This window comes from Xenopus laevis, chromosome 1S (genome assembly GCF_017654675.1).
Source record: "Xenopus laevis strain J_2021 chromosome 1S, Xenopus_laevis_v10.1, whole genome shotgun sequence".
Lineage (NCBI taxonomy): Eukaryota > Metazoa > Chordata > Amphibia > Anura > Pipidae > Xenopus > Xenopus laevis.
In genome coordinates, this window is record NC_054372.1 from 183,985,723 (window position 1) to 184,008,524 (window position 22,802).

The window sequence follows — 22,802 nt, forward strand, 5'->3', positions numbered from 1 at the left end:
AGGACTAAATGTTTGGACTGGCCTCACTTGGGTGGCCTGATCTGACAGAGTTGGCAAGGGTTATATGGAATTCCAATCTTAGACATTTTTTAACATTGCCATGTTTTGTAGGAATATATTGATTATTGAGGTAACTAATCTCACAACGGCAAGAGGTCATTTGTGTAGAGAGAAACAGCTGGGTATTGTCAACAAACAAATCATTTTGTGAATGAAATGGACAACTATGAAACAATAATCCCAAGAGAAAGGCTTGAGGTATATGCACAGAACGTGCAGCTCTAAAAAGTAAGAAAAGGACCCTGGAAGACCAGAGACATAGGCAGCAGATAATGCAGAAACAAAGCATTTGTGGCAACAATAAGCTAAAACTTCATATTATCCTAAAGAAAAACAACTTTTTTTTTCTGTTCTTCCGCAAGAGACAAGACAGAATCTACAACTGCCTGTTCTATTGCTGCCATGGATTTTGTATTTTAAATACAATTCACTATGGAAATGTACTGCACTCCGTTGGTCCAGTGCCATAACAGCTATTCTCAGCCTATTCTCCATTGTCTTTGGAGAAAGAAAGGGAGCTGACAGCTGCCTTTGGTTATTAGCTGATAAAATAATCAGCTTTATTTGTCCATTTTTTTGTGGGTTACACTAAGCTCTTTAAAACAGTGATTATTATCAGGCATTTTGTGAGCCAATAAAACCCATCAGTCTCTCCAGCAATTATGAAAAAATGCACATAACAGAAAGATGTTGGACATATGAGCAATTTGTATTTCTCACCTAAATGAGCACTTATTTGTGTATCCCGAGTGCTGGTAGTTAAACTCCACCAAAATACACTGAAGATGTATAGAGCAGTGAGAGCAACACACTTTAAATAAAGGTTGCTTGAAAAAAAAACAGCATCCCCAGAAACAAAAGATGTTTTACTATGAATACCAGGGATACACACTTGGGGGGGTTATTTACTAAACTCTGAATGCAAAAATCTCAAAAAAAAATTGATTTTTTTAAATAAAATCGGACTTTTAAAAAATCACAAATTTTTAGGAATTTATTAAACCTTGTGGATGGAAAAGTCCAAATCAGAAAATCCGGCCTGTCGAGGTTGCATATAAGTCAATGGGAAAAGTGTGCTGGGTTTCGTGCAATACCCTGAAGTGTTTGGCGTTTTCAGGCAAAAATCTGAGTTTTCAGGTTAAAAAATCTTGAAAATCTGGTAAAAATCGGAAAAAAAACCCAGCGAAAATCATATTTTTTTTTCCAGCAAAACCAGTTTTCGGGAAAATGTAATAATAAAAATGCGTAAAAAACCCGAGCGGATTTGATCAGAGTTTGTAGCAGAAAATATTGAGATAAATTCGGACTTTGATAAATAAACCCTTTAGGGGGTTATTTACTAAACACTGAATGCAATGATTTTTTTTTTTATATAAAATCTGACTTTTAAAAAATCATAAATTTTTCGGAATTTATTAAACCCTGAGGATGGAAAAGTCTGAATCGGAAAATCCGGCATCTCAGACCTGTCGAGGTTGCATATAAGTCAAAGGGAGAAGTCCCAAAGATTTTTTGATGTGCGCTGGGTTTCCTGCAATACCCTGAAGTTTTCAAGCAAAAATTTTCAGGTGAAAATTTTTTTATTTTTTCCCGCAAAGCAAATTTTCGGGAAAATGTAATAAAAAATAAGCGCAAAAAAAAAACAGAGCGGATTTGATTGGAGTTTGTAGCAAAAAATATTATGATAAATTCGGACTTTGATAAATAACCCCCTGAGTGCAGAGCTATAAACCAGTATTAGTGGACATGGGCCACTGGACAGGTAAGTGACTGCTTGTTGCATCCACTTTTGCACAATAGCAGTTACAGTATGTTCCAGTGTTTCGTCTACTGATTCACAGATACCCAAATGCTTCCAAAATCTACAAAGATATCTACTTGTTAGTTATTTGTCCCATAACTGGACACATATTAATTTCCAATCCAGCAAGATTAATTAGCAATTAATTTTAACTGATGTAGAGCTGAATACAGTCTAAAGAACATCCGGACCACTATCTTCCTAAAGACATATGGCCATATAAATTCTGATTTTGGCTGATGCCTAAACTGCTTTTGACCAAGTTGTCAGCCTATTGGGTGGGTGGGATGGTATCCTTGACTGACCTATGATCAAGGCTCAATCGGATGATAGGTTTTAAAGGACAACTAAACCCTAAAAATAAATACGACTAAAATTACCATATTTTATATAGTGAACTTATTGCACCAGCCTAAAGTTTCAGCTTGTCAATAGCAGCAATGATCCAGGACTTCAAACTTGTCACAGGGGGGTCACCATCTTGGAAAGTGTCTGTGACACTCACATGCTCAGTGGGCTCTGAGCAGCTGTTGAGAAGCTAAGCTTAGGGCTCGTCACTAATTATCCAGCAGAAAATGAGCTTCCCCTGTAATATAAGCTGATGCTACAGGTTTGCTGATTATTAAATTCTGATGCTAATTGCACTGGTTTCTGTGCTGCCATGTAGTAATTATCTGTATTAATTACTAATCAGCCTTATATTGTGACATTTCTATTCTATGTGTACTGTATATTGTGAGTGGGTCCCTAAGCTCAGTAAGTGACAGCAGCACAGAGCATGTGCAGTGAATCAGCAGAAAAGAAGATGGGGAGCTACTGGGGCATCTTTGGAGACACAGATCTTTACTGCTAAAGGGCTGAGGTTGTCTTGGGCTGGTACAGAAGCACAAAACATAATGTACAACAATTTTAGCCTAAATAGCTAGTTAGGCTTTATTTCTCCTTTAAAAATCCTGTTGAGTGAAGCTCGATATATGGTCCTTAGTTGATATATAGGTCTTCCATTGTGATCCAAATGTTCCATAGTAGGCTGAACAAATGTATGAGCCATTTTTGGCCCACCGCTCAGGCAACTTATTAGTGGAACTTCTCATCTGGGGACAATTTAATTTGACATCTCAGCTGTCTATCTCCATATTCTTTTGAATTGCACCATTATTAACTGTAAAAGACAGGATCTGGTGAAAATTAACACACATTCATTACAAAGCCTGCATGGCTAATTCAGATACATACTTTAGAGTTGCACAGACTCCAATGAACTTGGCAGCATTCATCCATTTAAACCATCCAGGATGTGGTATGAAAATTAATTAATTTATACAACATCCCATGAACTCTAAAAGAAGCTTAGGCCTCCTTTTCAAATAATCATCCCAGATTCTGTAATATGATTAGGACTGTGGAGTCTCTGAGGACATGAAGATATTGATGCAATTTTGCTGATATGTTTGCCTGGAGGTGCTACTAACATAATCCTCTTCCCTCAGCTGATAAAATAAAGGAAATCAGTACACAGACTAAGGTGACATGTATTAAATGTATCTCAAGGTGTAAACACAAATACGCTGTTATTCCAACTATTAAATCAATTTAAATGAAAGAGGACAAGCTAATGAAATGATGAACCTGACATTTTACTTAATGCTTTTACCTTTTTTTGCAGCGGGTGTTGTGATTAGTGCTGCCACTTGTAATCAGAGCTCCATGGCAATAGCAGCAGCCCAGAATGACCAGGAGTGTGCGTCTACCTTCAACAAAACACTTTATTTTAATATGAATTATGGTTGTGTCAAATGGAACTGTGGCGGCTATCTATCACTTTTATACCCACAGCCATTTGAATATATGCTTGCTGCTTCACATATGTGAACTGATCTCACTCTGCTAGGTTTACCACTTTTTCCTTTAAAAAAGAAGAATCTGTATAGAGGAGAATTACTTAAGAAGGGGGTCTCAATACTGGTAATATTTTTAATAATACACACTTTATTTATTCCAAATTTAAAATACACACACATAAACATACTGTATTAAAGGAGAAGGAAAGACTTGCAGCAATGGGGGTGCCCAAGTGATTGTAGTTACTTACCTGAAACCCAGGGCCGTTGCTCCTATCAGCAGAAAACGGCACAGGCCCAGGGTTATTCAAGTGAGAGCCACATTTGGCACCCCCATTGCTGCAAGCCTTTCCTTCTCTTTTAAAAAGATTGGATGAAATGCGCATTGGGGTGGACTTGCGGCGATGTTAAGGTGGGGACCGAAGGAGTGTGCAGTGCCAACTCGTTGTAGGTATTCAATTTTGTTAAAGGGTTTATAATGATCATGCCGGAAGGCAACTGGGGCATTGGGTTTAAGTTTTTAATGGAATAACGTTTATTACTTAGTAATAATAAAAATAATAACGTTAATCTCTGCTATACAGATTCTTCTTTTTTAAAGTATCCTTACCTTACTTGAGGGAGCTCTGAGGGGTATTTCCCCTAAAATACTGGCTGGCAATTATAATAATGTTGCACCTCCAAGTTCAGTTCAGGGATATTCGTTTTTCATGTTGATTTACCACCTTTTCCCCATTACTATACCGGTCTTCATGTTGGGGGCGGCGATGACAGCAGATGGGCTTGGGAAATGGGCAGACTGGCAGGCAAATGAGGCGAGCCCCTTTGTTTCTGGGGAATCTGGCTGCATGAAAGGTGAGGAAAGCGAGGGAATATTACAAATTTACCGGCAGCTACATTGACAGTAAATATGTAATTCTGGCCAGGCTTTAGCTGGTGATTTAGCGGCTAGTCTTGTCAAACACTAGCTGGTTGGCAACCCTACACTTTGCTCTGCAGGCCTGTTCCCACAGGAGCTGAGACCAATGCTCAAAACAGAAACAAAATAGGTCTATATAACTCTGCCATCCCATTGCTAGAGTCCCAATATTTCCAATAATCATGGGACTCACAAGTCCAGATTCAGACTGAAATTCCAGGGCAGGCAGCAGACAACAGTCGCGGGACAGTCCAAAAGTCGAGACGGGAAGAGTTCTTACAATGTCAAGAAAACAGGCTGAGGTCAATACCGGGAGATCCAAAAATCAAGAGTAACAGGGAGCAGATAAGCAACAGAGCAGGGGAAAACAAGGCAGGAACAAGACAAGATTTACCAGGTACAGGATTTCAGGAACAAGAGAAGAAACAAAAACAGGATCAGAAACACGATCAGGATATCAAGGTCATGAGGCTTTCAGTTAGCGGTAGGGCCAATAATCCAGCACAGGGTGTTGAGTAATTAGGCTTTAGTAGCCCTCAAATTAGTAATTGCCCTCAGCTGGATTGGGGACGTGTACTGAGAAAGGCTGACCTGGAGGCAGCAAAGCAACGGTCATCTTATCAGAGCCAGGCCACCACCACATGGCCTCCTGTGACTCAAGCAGAAAGAGAAGCACCTGGAACACAAAGGTCCCTGGGTCAAAACCAGGGAGTTCCTCACAGTATCCTGAAAAAGGGAGGTTTGCACCCCTAAAATGTCGATGAACAAGTTATCATAATAAATGGGTAAAGCTCCCTGACTGCATAAAACCAGTGTCTGTGCAGCTGTGTAAGGAGGTCTGTTCCACCAGTGCAGTGTGTGGGAATTGCCACGATAACTGTTTTTGGACAAGTGTCTCCTGAAGGCAGGACATACCTGATTAATATACAAAGGTAACATTTTCCCTACGGCACATTGTAACACATGCTTGTTCCACAACAGAGCAAATGACTTAAATTTCAATATCTTACCATTTTGGACAGAAATGAGCTGTAACCCTGTACGCTGTCAATGTAACAGAAACCAGCCACTCACCATAATCTGATAATTCTTGCTTCCAACCAACTGCCAAGAGTGACAGCCCCAAATGAAAATCACGTTCCAGGGTTACATTGGGCAATGACCCCCTCAGTCAAGTGAGAGAACTGTAGATCATTGTTAGTGTGACACTTTATTAGCTTAAGCTGTGATTTAGTTGTAGCAATTTTTACACAGAAACAAACAAGACTTACCAATTGACCCTGACATATAGTAATTCCACACGCTGCATGGCTAATTTGCGAGCGATATAAAAGTAATAAATTGAAGATAACACAGGCTACAGCAGCAGCTCCTACTAGCTATGAAAGATATGGATTCAATATGTGCCCTGTTTTAAAGGAGAACTAAAGTTTAACTAAAGAAGAAGCTAGAAATGTTGTACATTATGTTTTGGGATTCTGTACCAGCCCAAGGCAACCACAGCCCTTTAGCAGTAAAGATTTGTGTCTCCAAAGATGCCCCAGTAGCTCCCCATCTTCTTTTCTGCTGATTCACTGCACATGCTCTGTGCTGCTGTCACTTACTGAGCTTAGGGACCCACTCACAATATACAGTACACATAGAATAGAAATGTCACAATATAAGGCTGATTAGTAATTAATACAGATAATTACTACATGGCAGCACAGAAACCAGTGCAATTAGCATCAGAATTTAATAATCAGCAAACCTGTAGCATCAGCTTATATTACAGGGGAAGCTCATTTTCTGCTGGATAATTAGTGACGAGCCCTAAGCTTAGCTTCTCAACAGCCAATCAGAGCCCACTGAGCATGTGAGTGTCACAGACACTTTCCAAGATGGTGACCCCCTGTGACAAGTTTGAAGTCCTGGATCATTGCTGCTATTGACAAGCTGAAACTTTAGGCTGGTGCAACAAGTTCAGTTTATAAAATATGGCATTTTTAGCCATATTCAGTTTTAGGGTTTAGTTCTTCTTTAAAGGGGTGGGTTTGGATACCCTACTGGATGAACAGGGTTAAGTGGTGGCAGCAACCACCCATGACTTAGCTCTGACTGCCATGTCTTATTATATTTCAGAAACATATACATCCTGATTTGTTTTAAACTCCCTTCTAAGTTTTGCCCAATTTAGTCTGGGATTTTCAACTAAATATAAAAAGTTACTGATAAGGGGAGGCCCATATAGCAACAGTCTCAATATAGTGGTTTTAAAGTTTTTTTTAAAACCACGAATAAACTCATTTTCTCTAAAACCACGAATGTCATAAAAGTTATTAAAGGACCAGTAACAACAAATTTTTTTTAAAAAAAAAATTGTTAGTATACATTGAAAAAAAAAAAACATCAAGAGAAATGAAAGTTTAAAATCGCAAAGTCTTTATTAAGAAATAACTTACCGAAACTCCGCTTGTGCTCCTCTCCAGAAAGCGATCGGGTGATCCATTGTGCGGCGCTCGATTTCTCCCCCCTGCCTTCCTTATAGGAGATAGCCTGGGAGGAAAAATCGAGCGCCGCACAATGGATTGTCACCCTGACGCCTTTTCTGAAGAGGAGCGAAAGCAGAGTTTCGGTAAGTTATTTTCTAATAAAGGCTTTTTCCGATTTTAAAGTTTCATTTGTCTTGTTGTTTTTTTTTTCAATGTATACTAACAAATTTTTTTTTAAAAAAAATTGGATGTTACTGGTCCTTTGAGTGAAATAATTAGCCATTTCCTTACATTATTTCTTTGGAATTAGGATCCAGTGTGTAGCTACAATATAAACATGTATAGGAGAGGATTATTACCCAGTAGGAGTATCTGCCATATTTTCTTAGTGCATGAACATTTACAGAGAAACAACAACAATCTAGAAGCATGTAGTACAATTTCCTACGTTGTTCATTTCTAATGTAATATCTGTAATGAGGTGTAAAATTTTGCTGTTCAGTTACTACTCACTGAGAGCATAAAAGCTCTGCACAAAGTTGCGCAGTTTCGCCAATTTTTCGCCCATCACTACTAGAGAATAATAAAATCAGCGCTGAAACAACAAAGCCCTGCTAAATAATGTTAATCCTGGAGGTAGGGTTGTACAGCTAAAGAAAAATGAAAAAAGATATATATTTTTTTTGCAGTGGTTCAGTTATTGATCCAAACACTGATCCAAAGGTCAATTTAATTGCAAATCCATGCTGCCTTTGCTTCATTTAAAAAGTGGAAACAGTGACGGAACTAGGTGGGGGCGGGCCCTGGTGGGGGCCGTGCAGCAGGGCCCCACCCCCCACCCTCGTCCGTGCGGCGCTGCAGCCAACTCCAGCCAGCGTGACTGCCGGGGGGCCCTGGCCCAATTGCACCCCCTGCTCCCCTGGTAGTTACTTCACTGAGTGTAAACGTCTATGTTTAAGCTAGCCCATGACATCGGATTCAGAGTTTTTAGACCATCAGACTTTAATAAATCTCGAATCATTTGTTTGTTTTTTTGCTCCGAAAACTACGAATTATTCGAGGTTCGAATATTCGGACCTTGATAAATAACCCCCATGATGTTTGTATGTAAGTTGTATTCAGTGCACCCATTCTAATATTTGCCAGAAACAGCCTTTTACAGCAATAACTCTATTAAATATGCGCCTCTTTGCGGCCTGTCAGGAGTAATTTTGGTTCCAGGCAAATCTGCTCCAGGTTTAGCGGCATGGGACCTGTTATCCAGAATGCTCAGGACCTGGATAACAGAATAATATATGCTCATACCTCAACTTCTAGAAAATGTAAGCATTACGAGGCACATTTATCAAAAGTCAAATTTCTAATTCATGTCAGTTTGTTTTAACTCGAATAAATTTGATTATATTTGAAATTCGATTGGGGGGTTGTTTTGAATTGAATATCTAAAACTCGTATGAAATTTACCAACTCGAAAACTTGAATTTGAATCGAATTCGACTTAACTCAATTCGAGTTTTTGCTCTGAAAAAAACTTGAATGTCAGGAAGTCCTAGTAACGTCCAAATTGGTCCTTGGACCTCTCCTATTGACTTGTACGTGAACTCGGCAGGTTTTGGGTGGCGAATATTCATTAACCTGAACACCCTGTTGCAAATTGGACTAATAATTGACCAACACTATGGGGGGAATTCACAAAAGTGCCCAGCAAGAAATAGTCAAATGCTTGCCTTTCTTGTGAAATTTTGCTAAATTTCCAAGGTAACATAAACCCCTCCCCAGGAAATTCAAGGGCTGACTGACAGGTATAGTAAGAGCTAAAGACAAATTCAGAAAAAAATGTCGTTAAAATATTGTGTGAAAGACAAAATCTGACTTAGCACAGGCCTTTGTTGTCTTCCAAAACCATTTTGGGTTGACCTAAGTTTATAAGACCCCCAAACAAATGGAATATATGCAGCAAAGTGACAACTCCTGCACAGGACTAATGGCTGAAGAATTTTGAAAACCCATTCAGCCCTGAGATGCGAGAAACTGCCGCCCGCAGATGGAGTCTGGTTAAGTACTTGCCCTGGCTGGAGCCATGATGGTTTGGCAAAGGCTTTTGTGGTTTTCAGAGACATTAGATATTTAGATGGAAATGTTAGACAGGAGACTGTCAGCAAAATTGCTAGCATTGTCATTATTTGTATCTTCACATAACTCTTTCTCTGCTCCATTTCTCTCCATAACCCTTTCTCCTGTTTCTTGACTTGCAACTGCATCCCTAGCTGCTCTGATGAAACAGTTGGTAGATGGGATTTTTACCTCCATGTGTTCCATTTTATCAGTCTTTGTATGAATACACTTTCCAGGTCAGACGATGACCATAGTTTAATGTCACTGCCATGTGACCCATCACATATAGTTGGGTTTTTTTCCATTTTATACCTTTTATACAACCCTATTCCATTTTATACTGCAATCCCACCTATTAGTTGATTAGATGACCTATGGCCCTAAATGCATCCGATCTTCATAAAATAAATAAACACAAACAATGATTTCCCAATCGTCCAACACACACTCGTTATTCATCATTGTGATGTTTATAATAAACGAGTTCATAAAAACAAAAAATGAAGAATAGATTTAGTTTTCTTTTTTGCAGTTGGGTTCTGACCGACAAATGAGGCTCTGGAAAGTCTTGACCCATAAAGATTTACATCAAAAACCCTGAGTTTGTCTCCTTTAGTATTAAAATCTCTCTTTTCAAGTGTCAACTAACATTTCTGTGAGTCAGAATTACCACACTGACACAATATACTTTTTTTATCACCCATAATGATTCATTAATGTTGTTTTATTTTCCTTTTATATTTGCTGTTGAAAGGAGTGTGCATTGTATTTGATTACCATATGTACCCAGGGGAGGTGCCACTGAGGCATCCAAAGTGTCATTTTATATGGGAAAGGAATGTTATTGCTCTGTTCTGGATCTGTAACATCTCATTTAGTGTCAACCAACATTAACAATTATTTTCTGCTAAAATCTAGGTATTTCATTGTAGGTTTTTATATACAAGTCCATTATATCATCAAGGAATACTGACCAAGACCAACGGCATCTTTGGTTGTGGAGGGTCTCAGGGCTAAATCTAGTAACAGGATAACAGCTGAAGGGACGTAGGTTGGCCCCCAGTGATGTTAATTTTTATTGTCACCAACCCCTCTCCCCAACAGTTCCTCTCTGCCTCTCAGTACTACAGAAGCTGATATGGTTCCTACACAGTAAAGGGGAACATTCGTACTGAGTTTGGTAAACTATTCCCACATACTGATACTCTGTAGAACCCTGATACTAAATGACCCAGGGCATCTTCCACTCCTTGGGTTTCTCCAACTGCTCAAGAACACAGGGATTTTAGCAGGTATATTGCCTGCCGATAAGGTCAGGTCCCTACAGCTTGTATCCCCAATCCCCAATTGCATCCCATGACCATAGTTAGAAAAGAAGGGGGCCAAGTAATGTAGAAAGACTAGGGCCCAAATATGGGGGTGGGTGGAGCTGAATAGAACAGCAATGTTTGCAATTTGCAGACTTCCATAGACTGAAGTCTGCAAATATATTTAAAGGAAACAATTTCTATTTCCCTCCATATTCTCTTCAAGTTTTTTCTTTCTTTAAAGCATAAGTAACATGTATAGACTATAATGTGAACAGTGACCTGTTGCACGCCCGAAACGTAGCCTGTTTTTAATGTGAATTTTTTCACTTAATATACACTTTTTGCAAAATGTGAGTGCTGACTCATTCGTGCTATTCTATATATATATATATATATATATATATATATATATATATATATATATATATATATGTATATATCAATATCAAAATAAACTCAAGTCAAGTTTTCTCAGCTTTAGAGTCTAGACCCTCTCTGAACACATAAACATGTTTCACTAGCACTAGCAGACATCTAGGTAACAGATTTTTGCTCCATAGTAAGACCCGCAGCTTTTAAATATAACAGTAAATATACGTTGTAGAACTATATTAAGACTCACCGTCAGTGGCCGCTGTGGAACCATCTATGCAGAGGAGGATCATAGCAACCCAGAATAGCCAGTAAGCCATACCTCTAGGACCTGTAATTAAAACACAGGGTACAGCTGTTTAAATAATGGAAATCAATCAGAGCATAGAGGGCTTTGCTCATTAATCAAGTTGACTCTACATGCAGGAAATCTAAGTACAAAGAAACTTTATATAAGAAGGTCTACAGTAAATGTATTGAGCAGACAGGACACATGCTGGAAAAAGTCTTGCGGTTCTTATGCTTCTGGGTTATAAGATACTTTAAGAACGCAATAACTTCAAAGTGGACTTTTTTTTTTCTATTTGAATTTAACATAAAAAACTACCATGAAAAATTGTCTGAAGGAAAAGAGGAAAAGGAAGCAGCAAGACCAAGATGGAGTTTCAAGGACAACAATGCTGCTGGTACAGGTGTGCCTATGTGTGTCAGATACTGGAAACAATGGTTGCTCAATAAGCTTATTCTTTATTAGGCTCCTATTACCCTCTCTGGCTGATTCCAGTCTCTGTAATTACAGTTCTTGGTCTTTTGGTTAAAACCAAGTGTAGTATTTGAAGGTAAGACTCCAGCCTCCATCATGCTTGACAAAGGGTGGGGTGCCACTCAAAACATTGCAATTCTTTTTTGCTGCCAGGAGATAGGATAAAATAAAGACATTTTTATGGAACAACGGTGTGCTGTCTATTGGAAGATTTACATCCAGCTTCCATCACGCAGATAAATATATCTTAATTCTTTTCCCAAAGAACCGGCAGCACTGAAGCCCAAAAAGCTAAGCGCCCCAGGTCATGCACACTTGCAAGGCTAGGATTATGGGCCACAGTAATTAGTATGGCATAGTTTCTATCTTGGCACTTCTATGCTGCACTTTGCTCCTACACCCTAGCCTTCTGGCTGTGGCAGGGCAGTTTTTACAATTACAGATTAAGGGTACCATTGGCCCATAAGGGCTCTAGCCTGCACAATCTTGAGGGAGAACATATGGCCATTAGGCTCCAATCCCTATGCCCCTGGCTCCACCAAAACCCCCTACCCTTGTAGGGTGAGGGACAAAAGGAGTCATCCATAGCTTTGCAGCAAAGGAGGATCCGAACATCTTTGACCCCACAGACATTCTGAGAAGGGCGACTGGGAATTTGCTAGACTCTTTCTAAAGGTAGATTTGGTTTGATAAACCTTACACACATTTTTGCAGTTGGGTGTAGGGGCCAAGAGGGGAAGAAACATACTTGATGTATCTCCAAAACCAATGCTGCTCTCTCCTGATGCAAAACATTAAAATATTTATTTTTGGATTCTCAGAAAGAGTTTGTGTGCCTTTTCTGCATGAGCCCAACTACACAAGTTTTAAGGCAACTCATTCACACTCTTTATCATTTCTTACACTTAGGTATCCACCGAATCCAGGATTCGGTTCAGGATTCGGCCAGGATTCAGCCTTTTTCAGCAGGATTCGTATTCGGCCGAATCCTTCTGCCCAGCCGAACCGAATCCGAATCTTAATTTGCATATGCAAATTAGGGGCAGGGAGGGAAATCGCGGGACTTTTTGTCAGAAAACAAGGAAGTAAAAAATGTTTCACCCTTCCCACCCATAAATTAAATATGCAAATTAGGGTTCGGATTCGGTATTCGGCCAAATCTTTCGTAAAGGATTCGGCGGTTCAGCCAAATCCAAAATAGTGGATGCTGTGCATCCCTAGTTACACTAGATGATAATGTTGGCTCCTTAGCACAGGATCCATAGCCATTATTCCTCTGTTCCCTTAAAGTTATTGTTTGCGCGTTATATGTAAATCAGAGGAAGAAAAAAAATGAAATCATGAGAATTCAATCTGCAAATTAAATCTAGTATCTCTTTATGAACCTCATTGAGTTATTATTATACAGGAACAACCGATTCAGTATAGTTGAGTGGCCTGCGGGGGCTTAGGAAGGTTTTCCATCCTTGCACTCAATAACTTCTCAGTTGTTTATGTCTATATGAGGCTGCACCCAAAATGTTGTGTTAATGGACTGTGAAGCCTCTTGCTGTGGGCAGGTCAGGATCCAAGTGCTGACCCAGCTGGGAAGTCCATTCATTTCTACCTCCTGAGCTGAGCACATTTCCAGAGCATTTTAATACAATGGGAAGTAAGCGATGGCCAAATAAATATGTTTGCTGTGGTGTAGTATGCATATAACATACTATAATTAATGGAAGATCTCTATTTTACTATATTGTCTATAAGTAATATTACACAGATGTGTACACCTTTGCAAAACAGCAGGTTAATAATGGTAGCTGGTAAAAACAACACTAAGGGGGTTATTTCTCCATCTCCAAACTGTCTGGGTCCTGTAGAAGTCAATGGCAAATGTCCCATTTCTAATCTTAAGATATCATGATCATTAGCCATAAATCCAAAAAAATTGGGAGTTTTGAACGAATTCACAAAAAAATTGTGCATTTTGCGCATAAAACCCGAAAAATTCATGTTTTTTTTTTTTTTTGCAAAAACAATTTTTTTTTTCCGAACCGATTTTATCAAGTTTTTTCAATGATAAATAAGGTCAAATAGTGGATTCTAGTTTGGTCTGACTTTTTTTACTTGAAAAATCAGATTTTATAAATATCCCCATAATTTAGGCATCTAGGTATAAGAATAGGTCAACCTCATGCTATTTGCCTTCATTTCCATCAATAGTGACCTTTAAACCTTTGTGTGCTATGGCTAGCTGCACTGTTTTGCAAAATGTGGCACAGATCAAGGAGCAAATCAGAAAGCTGGAATCTATTCTGCCAGAATTACTTTCTTTATTATGGACTAAAATGCTTAATTGTTTTTACCAATAACAATTGAACATTTGCAATAATATATACTAAAAAGTTGCTTCAAATTACATTTTCTTTGTGCCACATTTTACCGTTTGGACTTGCATCCCCTTCGACTTCTTCTACAATATGTTCACAAGCTAAAATGCAAAATGTAATGAGCCAACTTATTAAACTGTATTTCCGAAATGACTTTCTAATGTCCAGCCTGCTCGGCGCTTGCTCTTTCCCAGTAGGACGGCAGATTTCTGCTGTGCCTTTTGTGAAGCATAAACAGATACCAGTCACGGTAACACTGTCTGCAATTCTTCTATAAATAAAAATTACGAGCAATTGAACTAGATGAAATCCACCACCGTCACCATTGCCAAGGAACTTTAAATATATCTAATGCAAAGAAGAATTCAAAATAGTATAATTCAATGTTCTGGAATGGCATATGATTAACTGGCATAGGAAGATGATGTACTGAATGGTCATTGGTCAGTTCCCTGTACCTCTACTTCAGTGTATTGGCCGGATTAGGAAAGAACTTTGATGCAATATTATTCATTTTACATTAGCATCTTATATCTGAGAAACTTCTGGCAACTGCTCTGTTAGATTTTAGTTTGCACAACAATGCACATCATGAGCCTATGATTAAGGACATTAAGCCCAAAACATGTCAGGCCTTGTAGTCCAGCAGCCTGTTGCAATAAATTACCGTATTTATTCAACCGGAATGTTAGCTTGTTTGTGTAAGTTACCTGGAACCATTTATTTGCTGCCTAGTGGGGAAAAAACACATGGTCTATGCAACTACAGCTAAGGAATCTATTATGCGGACACTTGTTAACTAGAACACTTCTTTCTTACCCAGACTCTTGTGCCAAGTCTAAGACTAGGGTTAAGAGAGCTTTACTTAGCCTAAAACGTCTGTTGAAAATGTCTGAGCCATTAGGCTTTCATTGTCCTTTCACAGTGCTCCATATTATGAAAATGCCTCTTATGCAGAATACCACATGTCCAAAGCATTCCACATAATTTATTTTATACATGCACAATATCTTTATCAGACCCAGACTTTTAATAATATAAAACTGCAGATACTAGCAGAGTACTTTTATTAGACTTTTTATGTTTTGGATCTCTTTGTGGTCTAACATGTATTTTTATCTAAACCCATCATAAAACCATAACAGAAGAACCATAATCAATATAGTAAGCAGCAGATATAGGGAAAACAGCCAGTATAGGGATATCCAAGAAATTTTAAAAAAAAACATTTACCCTCAGATTTCACCCTAATCCCCTTTAGTCTTAGAGTTTACAATGACTGCAAACCGCTAGAGCAGTGATCCAAAACCAGTGGCTCAGGAGCAACATGTTACTCACCAACCCCTTGGATGTTGCCTCAAAGCAGGTGCTTAGTTTTAATTTCCAGGCTTGGAGGCAAGTTTTGGTTGAATAAAAAACAGGGGTACTGTCAAGTAAAGCCTACTGTAGGCTGCCAGTCCACATAGGGGCTACCGAATCGCCAATCACAGCACTTATTTTGTCATGCTTGTGTTGCTCCCCAAATCTTTTTACATTAGAATGTTGCTCACAGGTAAAAAAATGTTTGGTGACCCCTGCCCTGGAGGGACTGGTGAACCCATGAGTGGCAGGTCTAGTTTTATTAAAGGAGAAGGAAAGCTAACAAAGCAGTTTATTGCCAATAGATTAGCCACAATAGTGCAAGCTATAACACTATTTATTCTATAGAATGCTTTACCATACCTGAGTTAACATCTCTAGAAGCTCTCTCTGTTTGTTTAGGATAGCAGCTGCCATATTTTATTGGTGTGACATCACTACCTGCCTCAGTTTCCCTTCTTACTCATAGCTCTGGACTCAGATTATAGCAGAGAGGGGAGGAGGGAGGGGAGAGGAGCAAACTGAGCATGCTCAAGCCCTGCCCTGGAGGTTTAAGATGAAAACAGGAAGTCTGATACAGAAGCCCATGAGTACACAATAGAAGGAAAGAAATGCTGTGTTTCTTTTGACAGAGGACTCAGGGCAACATTACTTTGAGGGTTTACTGTTGTATTTATATAGACTTTTCTGATAAAACATACATAATTTTAGCCTTTCCTTCTCCTTTAAGATGAGATAGTTAGGCTTATTTAGCTGGGGAACCTAAAGCTCTACTAAGAATCATTTTCCTGTAATGCAGAGCTTTCGGGATAATGAGTTTCTGGATACTAATTTCTTTACCTGTACTGACAGCTATTATTTACAGGATTTTTTTACTGTGATATTGTATCAGATTGTTTATTTCTTTGGGTTTTACTTACTTACATTGGCAAAACAGAAAGCAAGAGATGACTTATTTTATGACGGAAAATAAATGGTTTAACATCCCCCAAATAAATCTAATTAGCACAACAACAAGCAAGCCATTTTCCACATAATCGCCATTATCAGCTGAGAGGTCACTACAGCAGAACACTTCAAGCCAATAGCAAATCACAAACAACCTTGGTGAGTGATATGTTGTTTTACTGTAACATGAACCGTGCTGGCATTGTTTGTTATGGGCGCTGAAGGGTAAGAAAATTCTGGTGGTGTAATGTCTGTAGACATCACTCACGTTATTTATTGCTTAAGAAATAACACAATGGAAATGGCAAAAACAAACAAATAAACTTGAAATGGCAATTTAAGGAAATAGCAAAGCCGATAACATCAGCAATCACAAGACTTTTGCCACACTAATAAACTGGGGGGAAATGAAGATTCAAAAACACAATACAAATATAATTTGCTCATTAAAGGTTGTTTCATAACCCACAATAATATAATCCTTTTTATTATAATTTTGCATATTTTTGCAAGATTTGGGCAGGCGTGTGTATGTGTATAGAAACTAATTATAGAGTACAAAAACAACACAGCAAACTCTATACAACACCCTACATTCCCTTCAAATCCAGATACTGCAGTGGTTCCCATAAGTGACGTGACCTTGTCCCTGAATCCGAATCCTGCTGAAAAAAGCTGAATCCTGGCCGAATCCCTAACCGAATCCTGGATTCGGTGAATCCCTAAATGATACATACAGATATTATATGTACATTTGTATTTATTCCAATGCTACCATACTAACTGCTCTGAGAATAAACAATAACAACATTACTAATAAAACCACACCCCAATTGAGCCACTTTGTCAGTAACAATGGTAAAATGCTCGTTTTATAGTCAATACCCTTTGAACCAAAGCATAAAACTACCTTTTTTGTATTCAAGAGGAAAACCACACTCTGTTTTCTAAATCCAGGTCAGTAAAATATCCCTTTTACCCACTATTAGCTCAATTCAAGGCAAAAACGAAGTATCCCCAGAGCAGAGGGATTAGTATACTGGTCTGATATCTGTGCCAATTGCTCTTGTATGATTCACTCCTGTTATTCACAAGAATCAATAGTTGCCAGGTAAATTTCTACAGTATCGCTTTACTACAAAAATATCCTCGACACGGTTATTTGTTCTGTGGGGATCAAAATATCAAAGTAGATCTCAAAAGGATTTCAGAAGCCTTAGCAACATGAGCTTTAATAAACTTTCACAGAGAGGAGTATTGATCCTAAAGTAGACAGTGGCCTCCAGCCTCCCCTGCTTTAGTTTTGAAAGGATTTCCTCACTTATCAGGAGATGCTGACTGATACAGGGATATGAAATAGCAGGATATTAAATCCAGCACAGCTGTCACTTTCTTCATGTTCATTAGAAACCAGTTTACCCTTACTATTGTTACATAGTTAAATCGGGTTGAAAAAAAGACAAAGTCCATCAAGTCCAACCCCTCCAAACGAAAACCCAGCATCCATACACACACCCCTCCCTACTTTCACAAATTCTATATACCCATACCTATACTAACTATAGAGCTTAGTATCACAATAGCCTTACACATAAGCAAATGCTGCTGGCTATAATTTCTAAACACATCACATAGACTTTCTTTGCATATAAATATATTTTTTCTAAACCTAAGGGTTGTAGGCACAAGTGTTTGGAGATATAGATGTGGGTTATATGTGTTTTTGATACATAAATGCCAGTTTTAATTTCATTTATTTCATTTTATTTAAAATGTGTCCCTTAAGTGTGCCACCAAAGTGTACCTTTCTTTTCTCCTTCAATCTGATAATAAGTTCCACATCTAAAATATAGATATGCATAAAGAGCAAATACACAAGCAAATATCAGCTGAAACGCAAGCCTTACTTATGTACTCAGAGTAATATCTCCATTACCCTTTCCAGGGGCAGATTAGTGAGTCTACGAGAACCAGACAGTTATTTATTGGCCTGCCTATTGATTGACAATACCCTGTCCACTCCATAATTATAGCTGACATTATAGCTTACTCTTCATATGAACAAGTCCCATCATGTGTCCTTCCCACTGACTGACTACTACTATCTTCATACTCAACACAGAGATTTACCGTACTCCTCATTTTAATCAGGCACTTCTTTCCCCCTGAGTACTGAATTACTACTACTTGCTCACTCACAGAGATGAAAATTACTCTTCGTGGCAACAAGGCGATTCATGCCTCCTTCCATTTGATTGACTACTACATACCCACTCAACAAAGAGATGTATCTTATTTCTTATGGGAATGAGGCACTTCATTCACCCAAGTGAAGCCTTTAAACACAAGACATTTTTTGTCTGCAGTCTGAAAACTATCTTGAAATAAGAAATCGTTAACCATTTATTGGTAAAAATATATACATTTCTGAAAAGGGTATTTTTTATGAGCAAAATAAAAAACACAAAATATAATAAGAAGATCTTTTATCAGGTGAATGAAAAAGTAATCTCTGTGCAGAATTTCCTAATAAGGTAGTTAATCGTCCTATAAATAGAGTTAATATGAGAATTCAAAAGTGTGCAGTATGTATAAATGACCAGAAGAAGCAAGCCCAGTGCTTTTTCAATATAGATGGAAAATGATTGTATTGTTCATTGAAGGGAAGTACTTTTTCACATTCATAAAATGGCTAAAACCCAACTTATTGACTTTTATTTATCCAGATAGCAAGATCTCAGTAATGAAAGCTAAAAAAATAAACCCTGTACAATAATTACAGCACCAAATACATTATAGTGGCAACCTAGTAACAGATACAACCAGGTCTACTTACAATGCCAGAGAATTCAACTGTTTTGACTCATGTGGCTGCAGCAAGTAATGCTGTTAAATTCTATTCCGACTTAGGAAAAGCTGGATAGTGGGTTCCTGGAGTGAATGGAAGAGAGCAGGGTGGGCTTCCATTCCTTGCTCCAGTAAGGGTTTTGCGGCTGCATAATTAGAGGTAGTTGGCTAATTAATTTCACCTAGCTTCACCTCAGAGCTCTTACCCCTGGATACCTCCTGGATGAGGGGCCAAGCAGTACCGGGCCTCGCCAGCCAGGCGCCCTAGGCAACCTGGCCGGCAGCTGTGCCAAATAGCCACATACATGCACTCCAGCACATGTAGACATGCGTGCGCACCTGCGCCAAAAGACGCACATGCACACTAGCGCCAGTAGACGTGTGTGCGCACCAGCGTGGATAGATGACCGTGCACACCAGTGCAGATAGATTCACGTGAAGACCAGCACAAATGGACGTGCTCACAGTCGGCAAAAGGGCAGAAAGGGGACCGGACTAGTAAGAGGAGGCAGAGAAGGTACGTGTCTGGCTCTCCCCCTCCCAGCTTTGCACCCTAGGCACGTGCCTACTCTGCCTACCCCTAGTTCTGGCCCTGGGGCCAAGTGTAAACCTCCTTGAGTGGAGGAAAGAGTTTGTGTGCACCTTGGAATGGAGAATGGAGAGGAGGAAATAAACCCTCCCAGGAGACTGAGTGTCTAGAGTGAGCCTCAGAGAGGATTCTGGGACTTTTGCCCAGTGAAAGCCAGTGAGGGCTAGCAAAACGTGAGTTCATGTGAACACCTGTGAGAGTGTGAAAGCGGGACTGTTAATGCTTATGTGAAGCAAATGTGATTCCCTATGTGAAGCCAGTGGGCAGAAGATTTGTGTTTGTGCCCTCCTCAATGTGAGCGTGTGCGTTTGTTAGTGCGCATGCCCTATACCGGGAGATTAAAAAGAGGGAAGGGTAGGGTAGTGACAGAGGGAGGGGCGTGACGGAGGGGTGTGACGAGGAAGTGATGGACAGAGGGAGGAAGTGGAGTGACCGACAGAGAAAGGGAGGGGAGTGACGAACAGAGGGAGGGTAAGAGAGGAGGGAATCCAGCCGCAGGGGAGTGAACGAGCAGGACTAGTGGCAGGAAGAAAACTTTTGAAAAGGTACCTGCCCAGCACCCCCACATCTTTGCGCCCCATGCAGGTGCCTCTTCTGCCTACCCCTAGTTCAGGCCCTGGATATTTTTATTTAATTTATATATGTGAGTGTATAGATAGGTTGGCATGAGTGAGTGTGTGCACTGGGGTTCATTTGGAGGGTTTGAACTTGATGGCCTTTTTTGCAACCCAAGTATAGAACTATCTCTCCAAAACAATGACATTTTAGGAAGACAGTCACCAGTCTATTGTCCAGTTTTCCATAGACTTTTCAGATAGACAATTTCAGACATTGGGCTAGATTAAATTTAATGAGAAAAAGGTTTATCACGAGAAAACTCATGGACAAGATTCAATTTGAGGAGAAAAAAATATTTTCTTCAAATATAGTTCCAGTTTTTTCCCTATAGACTTTAATAAGGAAGTTTATCTCACTTGATAAACAGTGAGATCATTTTATTATGAACTGAATTGTATTTCAAAGGGAATCATGTCCATTAGTTTTCACGTGATTCACCTTTTTCTCGCTAAATTTAGTCTGGGCCATTGTGTCAGTGGTTTTATTTACAGCTGCAGAAGCATGGGTTGCAGGTCTGTGGTTATTTGTGTGTCTCCTCTCTCCTGGCAGAGCTCCCATAATAATAATATTTGTGTATCATTAATAGGATAAGTGTTTGCCATGACCCTTCCGTCTCACAGAAAGCTACGTGCCTCTGTCTGTAAATTGCACGTTATGTCGGTATGTGCCTTTACCATAATCCATTTGCCTTTAGACAAATAAACCCTGTATTTGAGCCTTCACAGAAGAGGTTTCCGTGCCCTCACTTAAAATAGAAATCTTTCCATCGGTTCACTTATTTTGGCCGTTTGATCAATGCTGTTTTTGTGTTTCTTTTTGTGGTCCATAATTAGTCAAAGAATTTCTACTGGGTTTCATCCAGTGATTTGCATGGTACCACGTCAGCACAATCTCTGAGAGAACCAGTGCTTTATTGCAGATATTTATTAAATGTGCCTCTTGATGACAGGCCAGCTAAGGTTTGGACCTGATATAATGCATATACAGTATTTACTGGCCACACTTACTCTAGTTTCCAACCTCCTCAAGGACTAATTTGATTATTGTGGAACAATGGTCTCATTCTATTCTTGACTGACACGAGACGCCATACACATAATTGTATGGCTTTACAGGTTTCTGTTTTTTTGGGCCTTATTTATCAAAATCTGAATTTTATTAAATAAAAAAAGCCCAAACAAACTAGAATCCACGATTGGATCATATTTATTATTAAAAAAAACACGATTTAATCGGATTGGGGACAAACTCGAAACCCTATCGCTCGATTTTTTTTTTTGGACTTTTTTCCCAAAAAGCCAGAATTTTTCAGATTATTGCCCGAAATAGTCAGATTTTCGGGTAAATTCCAGTACAGACCACAGAAACTTCCAAATAGGATAGGGACTTCTCCCATTGAGTTAAATACAACCTCCACAGGTCTGAGATGCCTGATTTTTTATTTTGGACTTTTTCCATCCTAGGGGTATAATAAATCTTGAAAAATTCAAGGTTTTTTTACCCACTAAAAATGTGGATTATAAAGTAAAAAACTTGAAGTTTTTGGCATTCAGACTTTAATAAATAACCCCATTATATTCATCAGAAGCTGGTGGTTATACATTTTGTATAGAAACTACCTAATCAGATGAACTTATTTATATAACATGTGCAAGAGTCAGAAATCCTTCTTATGCTCTGTGTGTCATGGTTCATGCCAACTATCCTACGAATATAATGAGGACCTCTGGGAAGCAGAATGTCCCAGTGATGAAAAACTAGAATCTCAGAATTCTTCACTTAAATATGAATACCTATCTAATCTAAACTTTGTTTTAAGGCTGGCCACATACAGACTGACTTCGCTGGTATCTGATGGGGAGGTTGGCAAAAATAAATAAAGTGTATAGGCAACATCCCCCAATCCAATATACCTACTGACAAATAATAGCTTGGATCATTCTGTAACAATGTGGGCCATTACTTGGCATAATTTGATGTTTTGACCAACATTGGTTTAATTACACCAGAAGCTGATTGCCCACATCAATTATTTTAGATGTCAACACACAACAGACGTATTATATGGGGGCCATCACAATATTGTCTGAATCAAAGACTTCACCCTCTCACAGATGGAAACATAAATTGAAAGGAAGGATCACTGATGATGTACCCCAGTTCATAGAAAGTGTAATCAGCTCCAACTGCAACCTAGCTATGGGAAAAAATGTTCTTAAGAAAAAACAGCCTAAAAGCCCAGACACACAACCCACTATTGTGAACTTGTATAAATTGTTACTTCATTATACCTAATGATACAAGACCACAGACACAACCATGTCCAATGATATACATTTAAAAGCTAGCATGGCTGGCATATTCCTTTTGTTTCAACCTTGAATGTGTTGAGACCATGAAAGAAAAAATCCTAAAAA

General features: G+C 39.0%; 1 protein-coding gene across 1 annotated transcript in view; it reads right to left on the reverse strand.

Annotated features, from left to right (window-relative positions):
* The window catches only part of ghr.S (growth hormone receptor S homeolog), a 277,152-nt gene that overhangs the window by 81,075 nt on the left and 173,275 nt on the right, over positions 1-22,802 (reverse strand). The window contains exon 4 of the mRNA XM_018244502.2: positions 11,140-11,220. Coding sequence (XP_018099991.1) covers positions 11,140-11,220 — 81 coding nt within the window. The remainder of the gene's footprint in view (positions 1-11,139; positions 11,221-22,802) is intronic.